Source organism: Zootermopsis nevadensis, unplaced genomic scaffold (assembly GCF_977971745.1).
Source record: "Zootermopsis nevadensis isolate Lab colony 2312 unplaced genomic scaffold, Znev_1.0 Znev_ptg000031l, whole genome shotgun sequence".
Classification (NCBI taxonomy): domain Eukaryota; kingdom Metazoa; phylum Arthropoda; class Insecta; order Blattodea; family Termopsidae; genus Zootermopsis; species Zootermopsis nevadensis.
In genome coordinates, this window is record NW_028259163.1 from 3,409,130 (window position 1) to 3,435,477 (window position 26,348).

The following is a 26,348-nucleotide window of genomic DNA, read 5'->3' on the forward strand; positions in this document are numbered from 1 at the left end:
TATCTGCCGTTATACATCTCTGTCTGTCATTGTTTTTATGAGGTCCAAAGATATTAGAAAGGTCGGCATTACGAAAGATTTGGAAGGTTACATACGACTGTAATTAATTAGTGTTGCGAGAAATTGGGAAATCTTGCAGAATCTTGATAGTAGCTAAGTAAGTGCTTCCATCTGTATAGAACACATTGGTTTTAATGCCTGTGGCTACGTGTCCGTTCTACAACTGTTTGTTATCTACACTTGAAATGATGTGCTTGTTCATTTGTGGGTAGCAGATGGTGCAAGTGGTGGAGTGGGCTGAAGCATAGATAAACCACCGAAATGTTTGTTTTAGTTTTCACTGTAGGCCTCTGTGCTTAGAATGGACGACTGTAGAAACTGAGTGGTTGAAATGTACGTAATTTGAGCATGTAATTTTAAATGGCGGCAGGTTAATTTACGTCGTAAAAATTCAATGAATTGTCCGTCTTCCTTGACTTGTTTTATGCGAAGGTTTAATATGTATAATATGACTTACAGGATTTGGACCTCGAAAGCCTTAAGGATTATTTAATTTATTTGTCAGTTAGTTTTGGATGTTTGGGACAGTAAAGAATTGTAACAACGTGGCATTGCCTGCTCTCAGTCCATTTTTTAGTAAATAGAAACCAGTGACAGAACAGGACTTAATGATCAATTTAGGATTGATATATTTTTAATAATAAGTATATTTAACAAGTGTTTGTGCAGGAGGATTTTTGTTTATACTCGCCCATGAGTTTTGTGTGGTACAGGTTTTATTTGTAAAGATTTGAGGTTTTCACATCGGTGAGTATTAAGATTCCTGTCTTCTGGGTTGTTGCACTGTGTAGTCTGGTTGATGTTAGCCAACGTATTGCCTCCGTCATCAGGGATGACCTCTGAAACGCTGGCTAACAACAACCAGACTACACAGTGCAACAACCCAGAGGACAGGAATCTTCAGGTTTTATTTATTTGTGCGTGAAATTATGCATTTTTTCAGTATTATCTATTTATATAATCAATACTGTACATGATATGTAGGATGCTTGTCTTGCATGTAATTAATAACCGTTAATAAAAATCATAATTGCTAGAAAGTTAGTAATAATACATGGGGTCCCACATAATTTGGAACCCACCTACTAGCATGCTGTAGCTATGTTCTTTATTGTGAGCAGCTCATTTCTTGGTAGTTTGCTCACTGTGCTGAAGCATTTTCACATCACATGTTACATGTGTGTGATATTTTCTTTGTGGTACAGACAGAATTCTTAAATATTAAACTTTGGTTTTAAAGGATTATCAGCTGCATACCATTCTTGCTCATAGCACTTTACAGTAACCTATATTTTTCATGTATGTTAGTGATTATATGTGCTATTATCCCTACTTTGTTTCAATAAAAGTTTTATCAGACTGTCCTTGTACATACTTCCAGGGTCAGTTTATAGATGAAGCATTGGCTGATTGAGCCATTATGCATATATTAATTAACTCCATTACATGGAGTTCTTTATGAGAAGCTAGTAGTCTAGGAATTCCTTACCGTTTATGGAACCCAGAGTTTCAAAAAGAAGAGATTGTGACTCGCAGGTAGTGTGCTAATATCATATTAGTATAATATGTTTACAGATGTTATTTTCTTTTGTAGGTACTTGTAATTAAGAAGATTATGGCTGAGGAAGAAAAGATTACCTCATTTAAGGAGTACATTCCACATAAAGGTGTTCTACATCATGAAGATATTCCAGAGTACATTCTTTGCAAACCAAAATTGATGCCGCTAAAATCAGTGACACTTGAAAAATTAGAAAACATGCAGAAAGTAGCTGAGGAGAAATTGAAGAAACAGCAACAAAAGAATGAACAGAGGAGCTGAAGTAGTTTTGTTTTTAAAATATATTTTTTTTATTTATGAAACAAGAAAGTAACAGGAATATAGAATAGAAGTGAATCATGACATTGGGTCCACTTTTAACTGATGTGGTTGTTACATTCTGTTTGGCTGCTTGTCTGTTATACAAGTATGGAAACTGGCTAAAACACCATATCATCGTTACAGTTGCAGTTTTCATATCTTGGTACTTTTCATTTCTTATCATCTTTGTTCTACCACTGGATGTATCTTCGGTAAGTGCAAAAGTTATAGAATATTTTCACGCATTCTGTATAATATTTTGTTAACTAGAGAATTATATATATGTGTGTGTGTAACATGTTGTTAGTGTACGGAAATAAAATGTTACTCCGCTTAAATTACCCCATCATCTCTCTGTACTGTGAGTTAAGGTACAGGAGAACGTTTCTGTAGTAGATTCTAGAAACCTGTGTTCTGTGCCATCTGCTGATCATTTCCACAGCTGTATCTCATATTCTGAGAGGCTTAAATGTGCTTTATTTTCAGTGGGTACTGGGAGATTTTTGCCTTGGCAATGTGTTCTGAGCATGAGCTAACAATGTATCTCCATTTAATTCTGATGTTAAGAATGCTTTGCGCTTTACCCCAACCATATATGTCCTTATGACATAATGCTTAATCTTTATGCACTGTACATGATGGTTTGCATGTAAGTAAGCTGGTTGTACGTCTGGCTGGCTACCCTGTAGTATAAGGTGATTTTACGTCATTTATTTTAACAGCACCGCCACGGTGGTCTAGCGGTTAGAACGCTGGCCTTGTAATCCTGGGGTCTCGGGTTCGATTCCCGAATTTATAACTTGTGTTGGGCAAGGTCGTGGTCTAGGCAACACAATTTTCCTCCGGGGGCTTCCCCGGTTTCTCCGTGGCATCCCAACAATTACTCCATTCACACACAGAAGAAGGCAATGGCAAACCACTTCTGGATCATCTGCCAAGAACGTATATGAACAGGTCCCAGTCCGAGAAAAGGATGGAAGGATCCTGTTCATTCCTGTAAAGGAGACGGCGTAATAAAGAAGATTTTTAACAGTAGGTTTCTTATAGCAATGATAGAATCCAAGAAGTGGAAGACATCCTATTGTTTTGTACAGAACTTCAAAAGTTTCTTTAATCTGGGAATTTGTTGACACACTTAGATTCTTATGTTGTTTAGTCAGGCAAATCTTAGGTATAGAGGCACCTTGAATTTTAAATATCTTGAATATTTGTATGTTGGTTTTTTATTAGTTAATGTATAATTTTTTTACGTCTGTTTCTTGCAGACAGTATATCGTCAGTGCATGCAAGAAAGTCGGCTAGAATATTCTTCACATGTGAATTCGTCTGGTGTGTTATTTGGTCTGGGAATTGCATCTGTGGGTAATGAAAGTACAAACAACATCACACCTGTCCAATGTCAGGAGCCATGGAGCAATGTGCCTGAGAATGTTTTTCCAAATTTATGGCGTGTTGTATATTGGACGTCACAGTTTCTGACGTGGTAGGTATGGTAGCAAGTAGAGTTGAAAAATGATTGTGTATTTTTTTAATTATGAAAAGTATTTAAGAATATATTTGCATATTTGTGTATCTTCAGATGAAAATATACACAGGCATATAATTTACTTGACTTCTGGTTTATTTAATGTTACTGTCAGAATATTTTAATTAAATTAAATTAAAATTAAATCCGTGGCGTAACAGCTCCAGAGAGCCAAAGCCGAGTAGCTTGACTGCTGGCCTCACGTTCACATGCCTAAGCAGAGGTGAATGATATTTTAATGAATAATGAAAGGGATATGGAAGGAAGTGGTTGTAGCCTAATTGAAGGTACTATTTTGGCATTTTGGTGGAGGGCTCGAGGAGAACCGTGAAAAACCTTGCACATGGTAGATGGATTCTGTGCCATCATCTTAATCCAAGACATTCGAAATAAGAAGCAGGAGTGCTAAGTACTCAGGAGCCTCGTTTGGTCACACACAATATTTTGTATTTGGGGGCATTGGATCTGTTCATCCCCAAGTCATAATTAAAAGGCTAAATTTGTATGTGTAATTGTGCACTGTAACAAACAGAAACAGTCGGAAAGTGTTTGATTTATTTGACACCCATTTTATTCCTGAACATCTACGTAAGAAATTAATTTTTGCTAGTTTCACACAGTCTCTTTTTGTTCATTTAAAAGTAGATTATTGAAATGTCATAAAGAATACTGATGCCTAGTGGGATAAAGTTGCACGGAATTTCCGTGCTTTATTGTGTCTGGTATGAGTAGATAAATGGAATACATGAACACGGTTTACATTGATCAGAAATATTGGTTTTTACAGGCTTGTGTTACCTCTGATGCAATCTTACATAAAGGCTGGAGATTTCACCGTGCGTGGAAAGGTGAAGTCTGCTCTGATTGACAACGCCATTTACTATGGATCTTATCTCTTCATTTGTGGAATCCTTCTTATATATATTGCCTTGAAACCAGATCTTCACCTTGATGGGTAAGAATCAAATGAATAAAAAATAATAAAATAAAATAAGTCGGGTATTCAGTTGTCAAGAAAATTTTCAGAAATATTCTCTTGTATAGACTGAACTAGCGAAAGAATGATATGGAATTGCTTCTTGCTTTTCGGCAACGGAAGGTCACATTGAACATACTTTTGATGATCTTGTAAGTTAGTCTCATGACTTTCCCATTACTTTGCTTTGCCTCAAGAGAATTTTTGACTGTTAGAATTTTTTTTTACTGACATTACATGGTTCCAGTCATTCATGGAGCAGTGGCCATTATAATATCCCATTAAAATAATTAATTGTCCCCAATTAGTGATGAAAAAAAATTAGTATTAGCATTCATACAAAGTCTTGCCGCAAAGGGCGTCAAAAATTTTGAAATTATAATACCGAAAAAGAAATTAGTGTATTACAGAAGCCGTTATGCAATACAAAATAGAATAAATAAATTGGTGGGGGGAATCCACTTCTTGTTAATAGTTCAGTGCAATACAATGTATCTGTCATCACCGCCCCTTTCATTTTGATTATAATCATCAGCTAATTACAGGGATGTGCTGTGTAGCTAGAAACTTTTGGTCCTGAATTTCACCAGACAAGCAATTCCTTTCCGCTGCTATCTGAGAAACGACATGATTGAGCAATTCTTATCTTGTGTGAGATTATCAAAAACAGTTGTATCTGTCAGATTTTCTGGACTCTGTTTGGCCGAGGCTTTCAGTTTGTAACCTCCGTGCGTTGTATTTTTATATTTTAACTATATTCAACATACTTTACTGATTGACACAAACGATGGCAGTCGAGTTATGGATGCTTCTTTGCATCTACAGTCATGCTCTCATGAGCCGATCAGCTTCAGAGAGAGGTATAATTGTTTATTGGAAACATTTATAGTCTCTTTCTTTGTTTCTTCCTTCTTTCTGTGCCATTATCTTTTATTTGTATATATTTTCAACAGTAAAGTAATGTCGAATGAAGGGTTGTTTGGATTGCAGGCAGAAACTGAAGGCTATTGCGTCATCGGCCAGCAACACGTGGGGTCTGTTTCTTCTCGTCCTGCTCTTAGGCTATGCTTTGGTAGAAGTCCCACGCTCCCTGTGGAATTCTAGCAAACGTGGCTATGTTCTCAACTACAGCTACTTCAAGGCAGCCAAACTCAGCTCTGAAAAGTGCGAAGCAGAGGAGAGTGTTGACGATATTCTAGAGGTGATTTACGTCTAAAAATTAGCTAAAACTTGACCTACAGTAGATTCTGGTTAATTATTAATTAATCGGGGCAGCCGTTTATCTGGGACAAATTTTAAAGAACAAAACTTTTTAAATTGTTTACGTGTAACTTCACATAATTGGGCAGCTTCTTAATTAGACGAAAGTGTTCTTGTCGTGGTGTGTCCCAATTAATCGGAATCCACAGTGTACACAAACACATTTGCGTAAGTGCTCCACATGTACCATTTTTTACATTGATACAAAGAAGAGTTAAAATTTTCTCTTTGTAATATGAAAGTGATAATTTAGTAGCGAAGCCTGGAAGTAATAGAATTTTAAACTATTTACCTTTCTCAGAGGACTATAGTTTGTAGTTTGAACATCGTACATATTCCTGTGACTTATTTTTATCACTGTTTGTTTTCATTCTTTTAGTCTCTTCAGGCCGTGTCTGTGTCTGTTGGGCCAGGCCACCCCTTACATCGAAACTTGGAAACAATTTTCCAGAAAGTACCTCCTGAATTACGGGAACGAATGAATCGTCGTCAACTACCTGATGACACACCGAATGATGCTCCCTCAGACAAAGCACTTATACGACTTCACAAGCAGGTGATAACACATACACAATTTTTACTTTTTGCATTTATAAAGGATATTTTATGTATTACAAGCTTTAGCTGGGCTCGTTTTAAACTGATTTTCAAATGAACAAGCTGCTTATATATAATGTGTAACCTGGCAACAGAATTAAGAAACCAACACTGTAATTTTTAAAACATAGTTTACCATTGCATTCCATATCATCAGTTGATTAATTAAAGCTGTTAAGTGCAACACATTACTGTCAATTGTAAAGACATTTGTAATCAGATATTTAATTATTACCCAAAATGTTTCAGTTCTGTCATGCCTCACAGGTAGCAGATCTTAATTTCCTTAGAAAAACTATTGATTGCAATGTACATTAATGTTATCTAAATGTAAAATATTAGAAATTATAAATATAACAGTACAGTACAATACAATAATTTAGCAACATTTTTAAATACTTTGCCATGGCATTTCAATAAGTTGTTGTAATTTGCAATCTTATGCACCACGATTCAATAAGGATGAGTGTGGCCACCCTAGATCTGGAAAAAATTTAGAATCTCTTTAAGCAGTGTATAAATGCAAATATTTTTGTGTTGTGTGATCAATTTAGAAGTATCTAATATGGCACGCTTTATCTTTGTTTACAAAACGAATGTACTTTCTGATCATTAGTAATGTTACCTCAGTGATAATGTCATTATTTATTTTCTTATTAATATTTAACTTAGAATTAATGGCTATATTACAAAATATTTAACAAATTATCAAATTTAGATGTGGGAATTTGGTTCCTTCTTTTTCATTTTCATAAACTGTGTTACAAGTCATGAAAGTAGCCATGTGGTATCAGTATAAATGTGTATTCATAAATTATTGAAGTAAGGGCTAAAGTATTTGTGTTTTCTGTTTTGCAGGTTATTAAAGCCTTACAGACACAATACCGCACAGAAACACAATGGAGTCTTCTTGTGGATCGCATTGTGATGCTAGAAGATGTAGCTCGCAATCAAGTTAGCCATGATCACCGATACAAACCAACGTTCGAACCGCCGAGGCCACTTTGGCTTCGTTTTGTTTACAGTCCAACGATTGGTAATGTCAGCGTTTTTGTTTATAATAAATAATACAAGATTTTATTTATTTTACTGACACCACTTTGCTTGTTGAAAGTATCATATATTAAATACTTTCATCTTATTTTGCATAGCCACTTTGTGGATAGTGTTGATGAAAAAGAATTAAAAAGGGATGAATGTGGAGTGTCTACCAACAGTATGACATTCATACCAAGTTTTATCTGCAGGATATTTCAGTGAGGATTTGGAATTGCTCTGTCACCATGTGTTCAATTTCATGGGCAGCATGGTTTGGTAATGGGGTGATGGGTTATCTATCTATTAGTAGCTTAACCCAGTAATGGGTCATTGCCGCCTCCTTTCAGATGTGTCTTAGTCTTTGAAGCGTGCATTTATGCGTAGTGAGTGACAAGCTCACTGACTGCACAATTTCTACTCAATCCTGATTTGACTGCCAGAGCCATCTAGCAGTGAATCAGGAGAGACTTGGGTGAGAAATGGCCGCTGAATTTTGCTTATGAAACATCTCGTATCATGAAGATTTCTGTCTTCTGGGTTATTGCGCCGTGTAGTCTGGTCGATGTGAAGCATGACACAGTACTCATGACTGGGATGCTCTGGGTAGGTTTCTTTTGAACTGGGATACTGGGACGACCCGTTCTTCAAGCGCCTGAACTCTGCGGGTCCCAACTTTTTCGTTAGCTTGTTCTATAAACATTTTGGTAGGACAAGGGATCGGCCCATCGCAAGGCCTCTACCTGCACACAGGACAGCACGATACAGAAATATGAGGACAACCATCCATGGCTTGAGTGGGATTCGAACCATGATCCCAGCGGCACAAGGCCCGCGCCTCAGACCGCACGGCCACTGCGGACCCCCATATTTTGAACTCCTCTCTTTAATCAGTTTTGATCTTTCCATGCCATAATTATTCTAATATGCTGTGTCATATTCCAGAGTGGTACTGGAAGTGTGTGCTTCATGGTTATACACTCAAGTTGGCTGCTGTTGCAGCTGGGTTACTGTCAGCAGCTGTCGTCTGGTCAGAGGTAACCTTCTTCAATAAAGAGCCAGTTCTGTCGCTCTTTGCCCAGTTCCTGAGTCTTGCTAAAGTAAACTATGATTACTTTACCATAGAGGTAAGTGTAAGCATATACGCTGAACCTAATAAGAATATTAAATCATAATCCACGAGTGTATTATTTAATTTTGTGTATTCAAAACTTCAATACAAAATTATTTAATATAAATGCATCAAAATCATCGAACAACTTCTGTGTAGGTAAGTATATATATGTGTTTGCCCAAATATAAGTCTTAGCTTTTCGTTCTTGGACATGTGAAAAGAATATTTTCTCATCAGTAATAGGACTTCGGTGATAGGCACTTTGGCTGTTTTGTGGCATTGTCTCTCGCTGCAATGTTGGTGAAGCATGTTTATAATATAGGAAGTTCTGTGTTGGCAGCGTTCAGGAGTGTTTTTCTGCAGTTGGCAGTGTCTGATGATCAAAATTTTAGTGCACATACATATTATGTCCACATTTATTCTTTTGAGAGCAAAATAAGTAGAATACTTGGATGACCATGTTGAAGAGAGAAATATTTGTATGTACTTTGGGGATTAAATATGATTGTTGGAGTTTGTAATATGCCCTGGAGAATAATTATTGTTGAACTTCAGAATATTATTGGGTGAATAAATGTTGTTGGACACTGAAATATACACCATAAATAATTATTATTCTTTGTAGATTGCTCCTGCAAGTTTTAAAAAGTATATGAGAAAAATATACATAAATTTAAAAGAAAAATAGCTTAATTTTACTTTTTTATTTTTTGCAGGTTTTGTCCACCATGATTATTGCATATATGTGTTACTGTGCATACTCAACTGTGCTAAAGATACGACTCCTGAATTTGTACTACTTAGCGCCCCATCATCAGACAGATGAATACTCACTGATTTTTTCTGGGATGATGCTGTGTCGTCTCACACCACCTATGTGTCTCAATTTTCTTGGCCTCATTCACATGGATAGCCACATTATCAAGCATCACATATGGGAAACACATTACACGCAGGTATGTGCTAGAATTATAGTGCATATAATTTTTTTAAAAAATTTGAGTTTGATCCTCTATGTCAGCTATTCTGAGTTGCCAACATAAGTGAATTATCATTCATCCCTATTATACCTCACATTATCTGCATTCATATTTGACGCTAACTGAAATGTATGAAAATATATTGAAATGTTTTATGCATTATATGTGATGGAGGGAAAGTGCCGCTGCTGAGAAGTGACACTCGTGTCGGCGATTGTCAGCAGAAGCTCTTACCTGTAAAGAGTCATTTAAATGATTGTGTCCCTCAAGAAATGATATATTCAGTTGCATGATGTGTAATCTCCTAAAAAGTGTTTGACACGAGGTAGGACTATTTTTCCGGTGCATGTATTTACCTCAAACCTGTAATCTATGAAAATAAGGATTTGTATATTTATTTCTAGTAGTTTTCACGGACATAAAAAAATATCAATGCATCAGAATTTTTTTTTTTCGCAAGCAATAGTTCTTCTGCTGGTGACATGCATCCTTTTATAATATAGGTTTCATTTTAGCCAAGTAAGCAAAATAAACCACAAAAATGAAATGGTATGGACCAAAAAATGGAATAGTTAATTGTCCTTTAAAGGTTAAATGTTTGTCTTACTTTTACAGGTTATGGGACACATGGATGTGATATCTATTGTGTCAGATGGCTTTAATGTGTATTTCCCCATGGCAATGCTAGCCTTCTGTGTGGCAACATATTTCAGCGTAGGATCGCGACTGCTCTCGGTGCTTGGGTTCCAGCAGTTCGTTGGCGATGACGAAGTGACGGCTGATCTTGTGGATGAAGGCCGGGAGCTTATCAAGAGAGGTTACAATTTTAGATCTGTTCTGTTCATAGTATATTAGCTCTTCATTGCGATATTTTAATTTTGTTTTTGTGTTTGACAGTGATTTAGAGGTATGGCTTTCGAAACTGTAAAAATTTCCAATATTTTTGTATTCTACAAAAGTATGTTGCCAATAAAAATTGCAAGGTTGAGATTATATTAAAAGCTCTTTGATGATGAGATATATTACAGTATTGAAGACTATATTTAATGTGCAGAAAAACGGCGTCGACAACGAGCAGAGGATTCTGTTAACCGACGCCGGGAGTTCCAAGATCGGTTTGGTGGGACAACCTCACGATACCGAACTGCACGACAGAAACCGGAAGACAGGGGTAAGGTTGAGAATCATTTCATGTTTATCTCGAATGTTATTTCACTTGAAACAAAACTCATGCGCAGTCACTGAAATAAGGTTACCTATTAGAAGCACAAATTTTAAAATTTGATCAAAATTTAATTTAGTAAAAGTGGCATGCAAAATTGTGAATCTTATGAATGATTTAGCATTATTTCTAAATATGTTGCAAAAGTTTAAAGGTCCCTGCTACTATTATGAATTCCTTAAGATTTGCTGGTTTGCATTAACTTCAAGTTCCATCCCAACAAGAAGTGACATGCCATAATTTACAGTTCGTCCTCTCCATCGTGATGATTCAACAGAGTCTGCTCGGGCCGTTCTCCTTCGTGATGTCGAACCTATGGACTACTACGTAGGTGGCAGCACAGCTTCTACAAATACTGCGTCAACAAATGGCAGTGATCATTTCTACGGCCCAAATAACGGTAGTAACCAGTACTACCCCCATCTAGAGACTTCAGGAGGTTTGGGTTTGGATGCTAGACTGGGTAGAGACAGTGCTGTCAACCTTGGATCAACAGTACTGTATCAGGGAGGCACAATGACGGAAAGTTTCATTCCAGATACTGCAGGTAGTATGTTTGATGGGTTGTCTATATCGAGGGAAAGAGTCGGTCCTCCTCCACGAGGACTCTTCGATGATGTCTAGACAGATCTCACGAGAGCCTCAGTATTTCTGTTGCTGAACTTATCGAGAGGATGTATTCTTGTCAAGATATCTGCAGATCATTTATAATAACAAGAGTTATTTTTAAATCCTTGATATGTATTAGTTTCATATGCATTCCAAGTTTTTGGGATGACTGTCAGAATATATAATCTTATGTCCTTTCATTCAGTGTGACTCGTATGTCATTTTATTTTATCCTGTATTGTCCTAATGTATCCAAATATGGAACTGAACAGGATATTTCACTGTCCCAAAGTTGCACTAATACGCACACTAACAGAAATTAGATTTCAGCACTTCCTCCTCGTTCTTGTTCTGCAACAAAGCACTTGCATTTACCAGTCTCTTAGTTTATATGGGCAGGTGATTAAAAGAAGATGAACGTCACATCACTGCTAAAATATAAACTGTATCCGAAGATGTGATTGGAAACAAAGGATTGATTTACAAAGGAGGGGAAGCAGGTAAAGGACCTCTTTGTGAATTTTAAAAGCTGTACTAGTCTAGGTCATATTCAAAATTATAATTAATACATTTATTTTAAAAAAATTTAAAGCACTCAGTTTTTTTCATACTAAAATATGATATTAACGAAGATGACGGCGCGTGCAAATGTGCAGTACATGCAAGTCGGATGGGCCAACATCAACCAAATGGAGATGCTGAATTTGACTACATTTCATATGCTAGTGTCAACATAACAAGTGTTATCGGCACGTATATATAACCCTATGATTCCTTTAAAAGCAAGACAGAACTGGAGATGTCAGTCACTCTTGAAAGGTGGCTTATATCACCGACAGACTGCTTGATGTTAGAGGGACAAGGATACACGACACTTATGGACACGCAGTTGTGTAATGATACAAAATATTAAATTTTCTTGTTTGTTTCATTAGTTCCCAGTGATTCTAACAAAGGGGGAATATTATTTCTGGTTCTTTTTATTTTAAATACTGAGGCTCACATCTCATCTTCCATCTTTCCTAAATGTTTAATCTATTTGCACTCGTTCTCTGAAAGAACAGCCAAGATGAGTTAAAGGAACCTTGGTCTTTCACTCTTTGTAAAAACTGATTTTGTTTCATTTTTAACTAGGATGATTTTTTTAATATTGTAATGCAAAATGTTGAAGTGTTAAAACTTTTCCTCTGTCTGAACATCTCAGGGTTGTTCTTTCATTGATTAAAAATAGTCAGCAGATTTACGTTGTGTTAATAACATATTCTGTGTAAGTTCTGGGAATTAACTATTACATGAATGACATAGCGAAGATAGAAAAATAAATGTTAATAATGATGGCCAAATGTCTTCATCCTTTGTATGATGTCATTGTGTTTGTCCTCTAAATTTTAAAGTATGTCTTGTTTTATGATGTACTACTGTTCTTTTTTTGTAAATACTGTAAGAAAATGAGTAAACAAAGGCTTTCAAGTTGAATATATTTAATACTTAATTTTAAAGGGTTAGAAGTTGATGTTTGTTAAAATTAGACATGAAAATAATATATTAAGTGGTTGAATAGTATTTAAATATGACCATGTGTCACTAACTTATTATTTATTATATTAACCAACTGTTTGCATAATAATCTTGTTTTAAATACTATTTTACTGTATTTGTTAGTGACTTGCAGTGCTAATTACTACACGTTAACGGCCATAATTCTAGTATAAAGCATGTGTATATGCTCTGTGACGCGATGATTGCGCCAGGCATATCTGATTTCAGCTAAATGCGTCATTACTGTTTACCTAATAAATATTCTCTTAGAACTAAGAACTTTTCCCTAACTGTGTTACTGTGTTCTGCGTTTCATGATGAAATTCAGAACGTCATGAAATTTTGAGTGAAGCCTGATGTTCTTGAAATACCAACAAATTTTTTATATATATATAAAAAATGGTACACAAAATTGAGTCCAGATACGGAGATGGTTATATCTTTCTCACATAGCTTTAAAATGTTTGTTTTTTATTTATCCATGCTGTTTTACAGCAGGTGAGGAAAGTTCATACAACACTGTGAACAAAAGGGTGTCACATGCTACTAGAAACAAGTTAGCATGTAAGCAGTAGTTACAGACTTTAATTGAACTAAAATATAGTCTTGTTTTTTATTTACTTTAATTCTATTCAGATCTGTTGTTAGGGGGTGAGTTCTGAATTTTATTGTTGTGGAAGAAGGAGGTTTCTCTTACAGGATTTTATTTTTATGAAACTCCTTTTCCCAGCTGTATTAGAAAGTGTCATTTTGAAAGTGGATGGTATCATAATGATTTGGAATAATTTAATTTAAGCTGCTTCCTTCTTTTGCTGGAGGTCAGTTTTAATTAATTTTATAGGATTGAAGTTACAGGAATTTTAGGCATATAATCAGTATATTCTTATAATTTTAAATCTTGAAGGAATTTTAAAGTATTTCTTGGAATTATGAAGAGAAGCAGTTATTTTCATTTTGCAGTCCTATTTTGTCATATTTTATGTAACTCTTATCTGTAATTATATAGTAACTACATGCACATCTGTCAGCTGTGTTGCTATTTTGGCATGTTTGCATCCCTGTGAAATGCCTATTAAAATTTCTCCGTCCATTTATGTGCGTGTAACGAACCGAATGGCGGAACAGGTTTCCATAAATTTTGGTATTTGGGAACTTTAGTAAAATTTGTAGACACGTGCCAATTCTGATAAAGACAACAACATGCACCCATTATTGATTATATGAAGCCTTCCATGCATTTATGAACATGGAGGTTACTGGGTGGAAAATTCCTCTGCCATTAATTGGGCTTTTATCTGAACACTGAATTTCCATTACTTCTGCTTCATATATATATATATGTTAAGCTTTTTCATTTAAGCAGCCTCTGGGGATTTCCTTCAATGAGAAGAAATAAAATTACTATCTGCAGTAAATTTTGTCAATTTTGCAGTTCATATGGGTACCTTATGAGCATAATACTCCATAAATGTAGTAAGATTTTGAAGAACCCAATGGTTTCCAGAGGGCATCGTGGTTGGTTAAACGTATAATTTAGCTAGAATAACTGCATTTATCTTTTGATCTTTTAAAACTAGTTTTGTAAATTCTTTTGAACGATGACCTGGGATATCTCGATACGATATGAGCTATATATTTGTGGGTTTATTCCTGCCCAGAATAGAGATTTTCCCTGTCCATCATAATCAAGGCATATCCTTGTTTACCCATCGATAAGTCAAGGGAGCTCTTTCTCTTGTGTTGCGTGGCTTGAACATGAAAATGATGTCTCACCTCCATCTAGTGCCAAGGTTAAGAATATATGGAGCCTAACCTCCACTCCCCCATATATGGCATCATGCTTAAACACAGCGACAGTTTTAGTTTCAACTTTGTATATTATAAGTAAATTATGAGTGTGCACAACACTTTTTAAGACATAGGATCATATGGTAGTGAATTTTTATATAGGTAGCTTAACGTTTTTGCTGCAGCAGCTAGAATTATTTATGCTGAGCTTCAGTTACATATGTGTTGCCATCAGAAAGGGCTTAGGTCAGTACATTCTATGTAATCTATTCTTACAGAGTGCCAAGGATATATAATCCATAGGTAATGGTGACCGCAGATTCGTTTGTCAAGCCATTCAGTTATAAATCATTGTAACCGAAGTATGAACAGCCTTCATATTGTAAGACGTTAATACTGTACTGCTTTGAACACCGCCTATAGTAAAGTAGTTGTTACACTTTTTAGATTACAGTATTTCCACTTCATTCTACATCAGATCATGAATAATTTACTCGTGTTTAATGATGTAATGGATTTGTGATTTAAGTAACCATGTACTCACTGTGTGAGGCCTGGCGTTTACATGGCAATGATGGTGTCACTGTTCTTCTGGGTTGTGATAACTTGTTGACTTAAAGGTAGATACCAACATTATTGGAGAAATTCACTTGATCTTGGGGGCTGAAGTGAGGATGATGGGAGATGGACAGTTTATATAGGGACAGAAGAATAAAGATGCTAGTGGGAATTGACCAACTAGAGTTGAGGAATGAGGTTTGGGCGAATAGGAAAACTCCCTCTTGCATCCACCCTTCATGTCCACACTGTGACACAACCCAGAATAATATCAGTGTGTACTCACTGTTCTCTTTTATGAATATAGTGGTCTTGAGTAATTCTTAATTGATGGTGATGTTTAACACATTTTGTATTATTGTGTAAGGTGGGAAGACAATCAAAACTGATGAGCAAGTATGTTCGAGACAGTCGTGACCTATTTATAGAATTTGCCTGGAGTGAATGAGGAAAAACAGCGAAAACTCTAAGTCTGGATAAGTTGTGTCCTAACTGAGGTTTGCGCCAGGCACCTTGTGAATGCAAGTTACAGCGTCTTCACTTTGTGAATTTGCTCAGCGAATTGCCGCCTTATGGGAAACGGTGGTGGAATGTAAGGTCGTTTCTTGTCCAAGCCATGTGAAGTCAGATACTGAGAATGTAGTACCTCCAAACTGCACAATTTAGTTGAGCCTTGCATAAACAGGCTTTGTGTTCTAGCTACAACGGACATGTAATCGGATACATTTATCTTCTCTGTAAGGGTTTAGGTATTCGTAGGAGCAGTGTATGTAGTTTTAAGTCCTGTAAAATCCAAACTTTCTACCCTCTTAGTAGCAAACTGTTATGATTAATGTGATATTATGGTAGGGTCCTTTTAATAGTAGGAATTGCCTGTACTAATGATATGATTGTAATGTGTCAGAATTAATGTTTTTTTGTAAATATTATGTTTTTAATAGACCCTTCCAGTTATTGGCTGGTATTATGTTTCATTCATAGCTTAGTGTAATTTTATTTTTATTTGCTGATTCTTATACCTTTTTGTGAATTAATTATAGACTTTAGATACGTGAATTTGGTGCTGTTTGTTGCATTGTGATTATAGTACAATTTCTTAGATTTTTTCTGGTGCCAAGGAAACTGTTGATAAAATTATAATTTTTACAAGTATTATAAAACAGTGATGCACTACTTTTTCAACTTTGTTAACCTGTACTAAGTAGGTGATATTTCAAGTTCACACTGGTGTGAATATGAAGACAGGTGTTCCTTGGGATGTTGCACCACGTAGTCTTGGTAGATATTGGCCAGTGTTTCGGAGGCGCTTATTGCCTGCAAACCTGATCATGATGATGATGAAGATGGAAGCAGAAAGTTTCTCAAAAACATTGGTCAGTATATACCAGACTACATGGTGCAACATCCCATAAGGCAGCCAACTTCTGCACAAAATAAACAAAGATTTAATATTATATTGTATCCTCCTGATGTGTTTCATCAGACAGTTCTTGGCATTATCTGGAATATCTGTTATAATGCTTCACAACCTAAGATTGTTACTGAAAAAGTGTGAGATACCTTGGTTGTGTTGATAGTGGTCAGCCAAAGAATAGTAAAATGTAAAATGTTAAACATCTATTGAAGGTTGTATCGGGTGAAGTGTAATAAAATTATCGCCACAGTAAGAATAAAATTATGGACTCCTATTTTTTGTTAGCCCTTAATCTGGTAAGAGGTTTGTATATTATTTTCTTGACCTCTGCAGGATTTAATGTGTTACACTTATAAAATATTTAAGTAATTGTGTTATTTAACCCTTTCGGTCATAACACTGGTGTCTTATTGAGGTGTTTCACTGAAGAAGTAATGCAAATGACTGTCCCTTGGGTTTGAACATTTCTAATACTATTATGATATTTTATTTGGATATTATACATTGTCATTTGGATTGAACCAAAGGCCTGCTGATGAAGAGTAGCTTTGTCTTCTGTAGTTGTTACCTGAAGAAAGAGATGGGCCAATCTTCAAAATGTAGAGTAGTGAATTTTTATATTTAGTATAATTTAAATAACAGACAATGGATAATAATCAAATAAAATATTATAAAAATTTTAATATACCAATGTCATAAAACTTCAGATTGGTTGTTTAGTTTCATTTATATCATCAGATTCGTTGTTCAAGGCAGAAATAAACATATCTTAACAAGATAACTTGTTCGTAGCAATGAAAGGGTTAAAATTATGGTGGTATGCTTCCAGGAATTGAAATAAAATGGCAACCACCAAGATTTTAAAGTTGCCAACTACCATTTGTTATGCTGGATCTTTAAATTTCAGTTGACGTTATTCAAGAAACAGTGACTGTAAAACTAATTAATAGTTAATAAGGCATTGTACAGATGGTTACAAATGTTTACCTTATTATCTGTTTCCTGAGATGTAATGTTTAAAACATTTCTGGCAGTATATAAATTTAAATACAGATGATATATCCAGACTTATGAAGAATAATTCTGTGGAATACATACATGGAATTCATTTTTATTTCTCTGTTGTAGGGTTCAAACCCATTCCTTGGTAACAAAACATTAAATGAGGTTTTCACTTCTATTAGTTCCCCCAAAATTATACAATGTCAGGCCATTATCATCTATATATAAACTGGTAATAAAACTGCAGTGTAAAAGAGTGCAAATCAAATCATATTATATTATTTCGGTACAAATGTAGCCTCAAATTTGCAAATGTTTTTCAAGAAAAATTACATATGGAGAGAAGATGGTTATAACCATTCTGTAAAACATTTGTCTTTTCCAGTGAAAACTTGATGGTGATATGCTGAATGAAGAAATTAAAACAGATCATTCTGTGGTGATATTCCAGATTGTCACATGAGAAATAGATATGTCTTGTTAGTTTCTTCAAGTATTAGCTCCTCGCTTTCCCTGCGTAATTTGTAATCTTTAATTTAAACGTAGTGTCTGGTGATTGTTAGGAACAGTTTGGGGCCTATAGACATCAGACTAATCAGTAAGCATGTGTTGATATGGTGCATCAGTACTGTATTCATGAATATATTTTATAGATTCCAAATGGCATTTACATGTAATTAAATAAGACTGTACAACATAAAATTCATACATTACAATTGTAGTTTGCATTATAGCATACTCTGTAACAAATCATGATTACATCTAAATTGTATTGGTTTTACCATATTTAATGACAAATAATGTTGTTTTAATAGTATTAGAAATCATGTTAATGTAAATGTAGCCTTGGAAACATAAATGAAATGTATGCTGAAATGAAGTAGCTTACAGAACATTTAATCATGTCCAGTAATGATATATGTATTAGAATTTTAAAGTGAAACTTAGAAACCAATATTAAGGAAAGAATGGTAAGTACTGCTTTTAATTTTAACATGCCTTAAGAAATGTATGTCTTCGTGTTATTTTAAAATAATTTAAAACAATCTACAACCAAACCCATGTATCTGATTTGAACACTGGAATAACCTTGGACTGTTCCACAAGGTAATTTGTCAAACAGTTGTTATTTCCTCATGAGTACCATGGTAAAAATATCAGCTGATCCTTATGTGGGCACTTCTCTTATTACATACCAATTATTTATTGTACTAAACCAACTTTTTATCTACTTTGCCACAAAATATTACATTGGTGATCTAAGAGAATTTACTTGAAATATTTTTGTATTTATTATAATATTTAATTCTTCATTGTCTAATACTTGTGTAATAAAAGAAATATAAAGTGATTTAAATGAACCCACCGTTTTATACAGATAATAAAAAGGAAAGACATCTTGAATGCATTCATTATATAAGTTGGTCTATAAATTGATTTATATGATGTTGCTAATTGTATTGTGTTTCACCAATTATAACAGCATAGTCCACTTGCTAAAAATAAAGATTACTTGCATAAAAGTTTAAATTTTCCTTCTTTTATTTAAGCACTTAAAATTAATTTTAAAAAAATAGTATTAAGCTATAATTTTTTTCTATAAAATATGTACAAATTTGTTTAAAACAGTACATTAAACAGTACATTTTTTAATCCGATTCAAATATCAAACCATGAGATATATTCATTTGTCCTCAGTTCCTGTCTATTTGAACCAACTATTCAGTTTTCTGTAGAAGTTCTCAAGATCACGATAGAACTCCTCACGATACTGGGATTTTCCACAACGGGTAACTTGCCTTTGCTCAGAACTGTAATAAGAAAACATTTCCTGATTTATAAATTCAGGTAATATACAGTAGTTCAGAGTTTACTCTTGTACTTGGGTATTTTTTTAATGTGGTTGGCATCAACTGAATGTCCTGTGGATTTGGATTTTCATAATCTCTGATGATAATTTGCTTCAACTTACATGTTGCAAGGATACTTCAATGATGATAGACTTTCCCCAATAAACCGATAGTAGCGTGAAGCATTTAGGTTATTATGAATGTGGTGATGAACTGCTCCTGCCATTCTGAAATACGCATCCATACTTGAGAACCAGATTCATAAACTTTCTTTGAGTAAGGGAATTTTAAGCCCTGTATTATTAATCCTATTTGCTGATAAAAGAGGGTAACAGTATAAATTAAGATCTTTAAACTTACTTGTTACAGTTATTATATAATAATTAATAACTGAACAATGTGTTGAATAAACATGAAGAGTATATTTTCTTGAATTACAAGATTATAGCCAGAGATAGAAATAAAAATTCATGATTATACTATGAGGACCTCAAATCTTGTACACACTTACCTGACTTCATCCGATGCGCAACAACGCCTGTCTGAGAAAGAATGAAATTCACTCTGTTTACACTTCTTTGATGTGGTGCAGGCATGTTTACAAGGTTTTATTGCTTGTGTCTAGATTATAAAGAATACAGAATTCACATAAATTATCAGAATGTAACAAGTGTAATAGAACAACATACATTGAATGTGATTCATTCTCCTTGAAATAAGTTACTTTAATTTCTGCCCCTACAGAAACTTCTTTTAGTTAGTATTATCTTTATACCTATGACGTAAGTTTTCAATTAAAATTAGTAAACAAATTTAAAATAATATTTTAAAGTTACATACATGAAACATGACTGTGGGATAGTCAGTGGTAAAGTGACTGGCTACAGGTTCAAAATAGGGGCAGGAATCTTTACAGGCAGCGTAACCCATTCAGCATCATCTCAAGCGAATATGTGGGATTCTTTATGTGTAAACTTTTGAACCAACTGATGGATGTTCATGAAACTTGATACAAATTTGTCTTGTTAGGAATCTGTAGTCATTTGCATTATATATAGAAATTATCATAAATTGTATAATTAATATATTTTATTAATCCAATAGTTGGCTCCCGGGGTCAAGCTGATGCTGTTTATTTTGATCTTAGCAGTGCATTTGATCTTGTCCCTCATAATCTATTACTCAACAAGCTCAGTGCTTTTGGACTCTCTGATGGTTATGTACACTGGTTTCGTAGTTACTTAACCAACAGACAATCCCAGGTTCGCGTTTCTGGAACTCTTTCGTCTCCTTTTGTGGTCCTCTCTGGTGTTCCACAGGGATCTGTTTTGGGTCCTCTACTTTTCAACTTGTTTATTGATGACATATGTCAAGTAATTAATCATTCTAAATGCCTTCTTTTCGCTGATGATATCAAAATTTTTCGTGCCATTAAATCTCCCATCGACTGCAATGAACTTCAAACTGACATTGACTCTGTACAAGGTTGGTGCACTGCCAACTTCATGAAACTCAATATTAGTAAAACTACAGTAATTTCCTTCCCCAGGAAAACCACTACTTTGATCTTTGATTATACACTTTTTCAGTCCTCCATAACACGTACCGACACCATTAAAGACCTGGGAATATTTATCGACTCTAAGCTCTGATTTCATAACCATGTTGACCACATATTTTCACATTGTATTAAGTTGCTGGGTCTTGTTCGCACATTAACCTTTTCGTTCTCTTCTCTCGATTGCCTGTATATGTTATATGTAACCTTAGTTAGATCCAAGCTTGAGTACGCCTCGGTTGTTTGGAATTCTATTACGACTACTGATGCCAACAAACTGGAACGTATCCAGCAGGGGTTTGCAGCCCTTTGCTATTATCGTTTCCTCCCCCAAGTGCATTACAGCTATGCTGTTGCGTTAGAGTTTTTAAAACTCCAGACCCTGCGTAAGAGAAGGCATTGTAGTGATGCACTGTTCCTTGATCAAAAACAGTCCTTCTGCTAGATGCGCATCAGCTGCTAATGTTGTCTGCAGGGATTTGGACATATTCGAGACGAAAATTGTCACACTTCTTCACATTCTATAATAGTATAATTTACTTAATTGATTCAAATTATTTTTACAAATATCCTAATGTAGTTAGTAGTAATTTTTTGTGTACTTTCAGTATCAATGTATTTTATATATTGCTTGTTTTACCTTTTATGTTTTTATTGGGTTTGTGAGCTTATCTCTGTGCTGTATCTGTAATTGGCCATCAGGCTGTTGATACAGCACACAAATAATAAAGAATTGAATTGAATAATATTTCTTGTGATTCTCATCATATAGTATGCAGCATTTAAAACAAAATTGGCATTATAAACTTTCAACATTTTTTTTATTGGAATTAAATTAACTTTAATTTAGGTACATGCAGAAAGTGAACTCACAGTTGGATAGCCATCTATACGGTGTTTGCCAAAGTATGCCTTATATGTACAACAGACAGGGCAGTTACACATCATGTAACTGTGACTCTCATCACATTTACAACACTGACAAGTCTTGCAATGTTGGTCTGCAAACAAATAAAATAATGACAAGTTAGGAGACAGGCTTTATCAGGCATCTGTCAAATTTCATGGGTACATTAACCAAATGAATGTTCACAGGACAGACAAATGTGTGCACAATTCTTATAACTACCTTTCCTTGTTTGCCTCCATTTTGTCTGATGATGTTCTTTCCCTAGTGCTGGATCCATGACACTGTTATAATGTGAATGTGGATTGTACTCTCTTTCAGAAGCTGACGTTGAAATGGGTAGCCGAGTGGGTGAATCTTGCAATGTTTTGGCTCTCTGTGAATGCACCGGGCTCAAGTATACAATAGACAAGATTAACATGTCACAGTAAGATGAACGTTATCAACTTACACCATTTAAAATTCGAATTTAAGAAAATAAGTGTGAAATCACAAAGTTGCATCATGATATATGTAGTAGATACAATGCAAGTAAATAACAGAAATACATAAGAAGACCAAATTATGTTCCTTAAATGTAAATTAATAAATCCACTAATTTTGACTCTTGGAAATATTGCCATATAAAACAATTTCTTTTTTTACAGCATGCCTGTGAACATATTTTTTAATTAGGAGGCAGACATTTAGGATATTATATAATAAGAACCTACATAATATAAACAGGTTAGATGTACAGCCCCTAAAATAAATTGTTCCAGTTGAGGTTGAATCTGTGATATTCATATTACTACTTTAATAAGTCGTCAATTTAGCAGTGAAACTTGCTGTTAATCAGCTACATCTTTGTGAAAAAATTAAATACAGGCTGATAGAAATGTCTCCCTCAAATTTTACTTCTGGAATTTTGGGTTCTCTAATAATAACTTAAAAAAATTAATAATTTATAATATTGTAACGTGGGTCGGCGTTGCTACCCTGATTTATTCACGTCAAATTAAATCAGTTACAGTGGTCTGCACATACAGTCAACTCTCTACAACAACAACACACTTCGTGTCTCTGTTCTCTGCACACATACACACACACACACTCTGTCCTCCGAGTCTATCTGGTCCCTTGAGTTCAGCGCTCTTCACACTCTTCGCTTACATATCGGCCCGTAGCACCCCACTGGACACACCCCAGCTCCTCGGCCACCATGGTCCACGTACCCAGTGCCCGCTCACGCAGCCGACCTGTCCTTTCTCAGCGCCACACCAGACCTCTCATTGGCTCCACTCTCTCGGTTCTCACGGCACACTTCTCTTATGCCCGATTCACAGCTCTGTTCTTTCCACACTCCCTTTCCAACAATGTCAATAAACAGACAACTAAACTGTTTATTGACATTGTTATGCTGCTCTCACCGCAACACGTCACAATATTATTATTCTACAGCTCAGTCGGTATAGTGACTGGCTACGGACTGGGCAACCGGGGTTCAATCCCCATGGGGGCAGAGGATTTTTCCTATAGCCTCTTGTGTCCAGACCGGCTCTGGGGCCCACCCAGCCTCCTATCCAATGGGTAACAGGGTCCTTTCCTGGGGGTAAAGCCGGCCAGGGCGTGATGCTGACCACTCACCCCCATCTAGTGCTGAGGTCAAGAATAAGTAGAAACTATACCTCCACTTCCCCCCAAGCGCCTACATGGTGTATAGTGGGACAGCTTTACTTTTTTAGTCTACTTCAAATTTTCAATTTAATGCTATTATATTTCTTCTACAACATGCAACTTTGAAATAAGTTATTTTTTGTATATGATGGAATTATAGTTTTACATATGCATTCAGGCCTCATGCTCTAATCACTGTTTAGAAGATATTTGACATGTTTTAACTTCATTATGCTTGAAACTAAATAAAACACTAAACTACAAAAGTTGTTGTTTAATTCTGCTACAACTGTCAACTACAGATAATTCTTATAATACCTTGGAACTCAGCATCTTTGGATTTATAAGTCCAGGATTTCTCTTATGGAAAGGTGATGTGTCCACAACTTCTTCTATCATTGTGCTGGTTAATACCTGAATCATTGGACCTAAAATACCCTGAAAAGTAATTAAGTCTCACTAACATGCTTGCACAGAACATCAGTAAACATGGAATTTGTGGAAGTTAACAATTCTTATGTAATTAAAGTTCTCCAATTTACCAAATTGTTACAAAGTCCAATAGCAACATTTGTAAATGAAATAGCATGTGCACACAAACTGCCTGAGCCTAATAAAGACAGTATCATTGTTTGTTCCTTCATGTAGTTAAAAATATATGCTTCAACCCTAATATTTATCATTGAAAACCTCTTACTGCAAGGCTGTCAACTGAACTTTAACCCAGCAGTTAATGGTTTTGTATTATGCTACTATGGCATACAGGCAGCTGAACTGCGTGTAAGCCATCAGACAGTCATTAAAGGTTAAAGAATGACATCTGTAACACAATACTGATGAATGTATGTATTAAACTAGCTTCATAAACTATACTAATTGATGTGCATTTTAATACAGAAAGCACCTTGATACAGTTTTCATTATCCTTGTGATAGCAGATACAACAGAAATCTAAAATTGTTAATGAATTATTTATTTTGTGCAGTTTTTCATATTTTATTTCTTTGTTTATTTGATCACACAGCTCAGGGAGGAAATACTGTGAATTAAGGAGATGACAAACTCATTTTGAACCCTCCCAGAACATCGTGTATTTCACTTACTGTACATTAAACCTTCACAGGATTATCAGAAGCCTGTGAAACAACAGAATATAAATAAATATTATTATTATTATTATTTTATTGTTATATAAACTTATATGAAGAATGCCTCAGGGACATATAATGTCCAGCTGTTGTTTTGTAATCTCAGAAACCATAACTCACTCTTAAAACATATAGTAAGCCTAGTTTAGAACATCAAGTTTCATTCAAAATTTTAAGTAGCAGAACTACCAAGATATTTTATTAATACAACACCCCCATATAAAACATATGAAAATTAAAATACTTAAGTATAAAAAATGTAATGTTACAAATTGTAGCTTACAGGAAAATATCCTGTTGGTGTCATCAGAAGATCAACATCTACACCTGCTATTAAATTTTTCACATGTGGAGAAGGGAATAACAATTCGAATACTGTTGTTTCAAATGATGCCAGAATCACATCACTGCGATCAGAACATTGTATCAGCTCTGCATGTATTAATTCTTTGCCCAGGAGATGCTGCAGATCTGTTAAACAACGGACATTTTGGAAAGTCTGTAAAAGGAAACCATATAAACAGCGTAAATGAACATAAAAAAAGTAAAAAAACTGGGTGGGAAAACTCTAAAATGCTTAGTTTACCTTCTGAAAGATGAATTTTTGGTGATACAACAAGGGAAATATTGGTGATACATGAGATGTTCTAGCTGAACTTCCAAACATACAAAGTTTCAAGATGATTTCACCATTTGGGCATAACCACACACCTGGACATGTTACCTTAAAAAAGAACATGAATGCAGTAATATCTTCAACTGAATAGAGAATAGTTGAAACATAGAGTTGTTCTTTAAATACACCATTATTATGTAAACCAAAACAGATACTTATGCAAAAAATATATAATGAGGAATAAGACTTATAAATGAAGACACTATTAAAGAATTTATAACACATCTAAGTAAGGAAAACTGGGACTCAGTAATAAATAGCCATGATGTACATTTAAAATTAAGCACTTTCCTAAATACCTTCCTAAACAATTTTAGGCAAGTTTCCCCACCGAAACAGTGAAAAGGATTTCTGAAAATAATGAGTGGAAATATAAACGACAGCTGTACCTTACTGTCAATCCAGTAACAACCAATGATGAAAATTCACTACAGGAAATATTGCAAGATACTTACTCCAGTCATTAAAAAGGCTAAACGTATGCATTACTATAAACAGATACTAGAGGCAAATAATAATACAATAGCAGTCTAAAATAGTGATAAAGAATCATTAAACAACTAACGAGTCAATCAACTTTCTCTGACGATTGTACTGAAAATACTTACTGCCTGGACGTCCAAATCAACAGAAATGTTAAAGGCCTTTACTGACATAGTATGCCACTAATTAAATGCGTCTTTGATGACAGAAACATATGCAAAGCCTCGCGTTTCAACAATTGCCGTAACAGGTCTTGCGAGGGCAAATTCTAACCATATTACAACTTAACATCATAAATCCATTTTAATAAACATATGGTTGCTAGGCAACTAAGTTGAACAACACACCAAGAACAATGATACCAACTACATACAACCTACTTCACAGAATAAAATGAAACAGTGAACGTACAAAATTTATGCATGTTTCTTCCAAATATTAAATGCAATAACATAATTCAGAAATATGATTCTAGAATTAGGACATGAAGTTTGCATTTGAGCCCTCCTACCAGTCATAGATGCCTCTAT

The 26,348-nt window shown here is 35.0% G+C and overlaps 2 protein-coding genes across 6 annotated transcripts; one reads left to right on the forward strand and one right to left on the reverse strand.

Annotated features, from left to right (window-relative positions):
* Positions 1-1,813: 1,813 nt before the first annotated feature.
* On the forward strand, positions 1,814-19,070 carry LOC110832725 (LMBR1 domain-containing protein 2 homolog). 2 transcript variants are annotated; one of them, XM_087359557.1, is made up of 11 exons: positions 1,814-2,133; positions 3,187-3,404; positions 4,234-4,401; positions 5,413-5,623; positions 6,062-6,238; positions 7,138-7,315; positions 8,260-8,441; positions 9,145-9,384; positions 10,024-10,225; positions 10,463-10,579; positions 10,878-19,070. In XM_087359557.1, exons 1-11 carry the CDS (start codon positions 1,960-1,962, stop codon positions 11,252-11,254), a joined length of 2,244 nt encoding a protein of 747 aa, XP_087215683.1. In that variant the 5' UTR covers positions 1,814-1,959; the 3' UTR covers positions 11,255-19,070. The 2 variants fall into 2 exon arrangements, with proteins under 2 accessions (XP_087215683.1, XP_087215684.1); XM_087359558.1 differs by having other exon boundaries at positions 10,908-19,070.
* LOC110832726 (uncharacterized) lies at positions 18,170-26,348 on the reverse strand. 4 transcript variants are annotated; one of them, XM_087359562.1, is made up of 9 exons: positions 26,330-26,348; positions 25,246-25,383; positions 24,943-25,158; positions 23,830-23,949; positions 22,078-22,231; positions 21,822-21,949; positions 19,902-20,011; positions 19,513-19,617; positions 18,170-19,351 (listed from the first exon to the last, which is right to left on the reverse strand). In XM_087359562.1, the coding sequence occupies exons 2-9, from the start codon at positions 25,324-25,326 to the stop codon at positions 19,246-19,248; spliced, it is 1,020 nt and encodes a 339-aa protein (XP_087215688.1). In that variant the 5' UTR covers positions 25,327-25,383; positions 26,330-26,348; the 3' UTR covers positions 18,170-19,245. The 4 variants fall into 4 exon arrangements, with proteins under 4 accessions (XP_087215688.1, XP_087215686.1, XP_087215687.1 ...); XM_087359560.1 differs by lacking the exon at positions 26,330-26,348 and adding an exon at positions 25,944-26,168; XM_087359561.1 differs by lacking the exon at positions 26,330-26,348 and adding an exon at positions 25,791-25,910.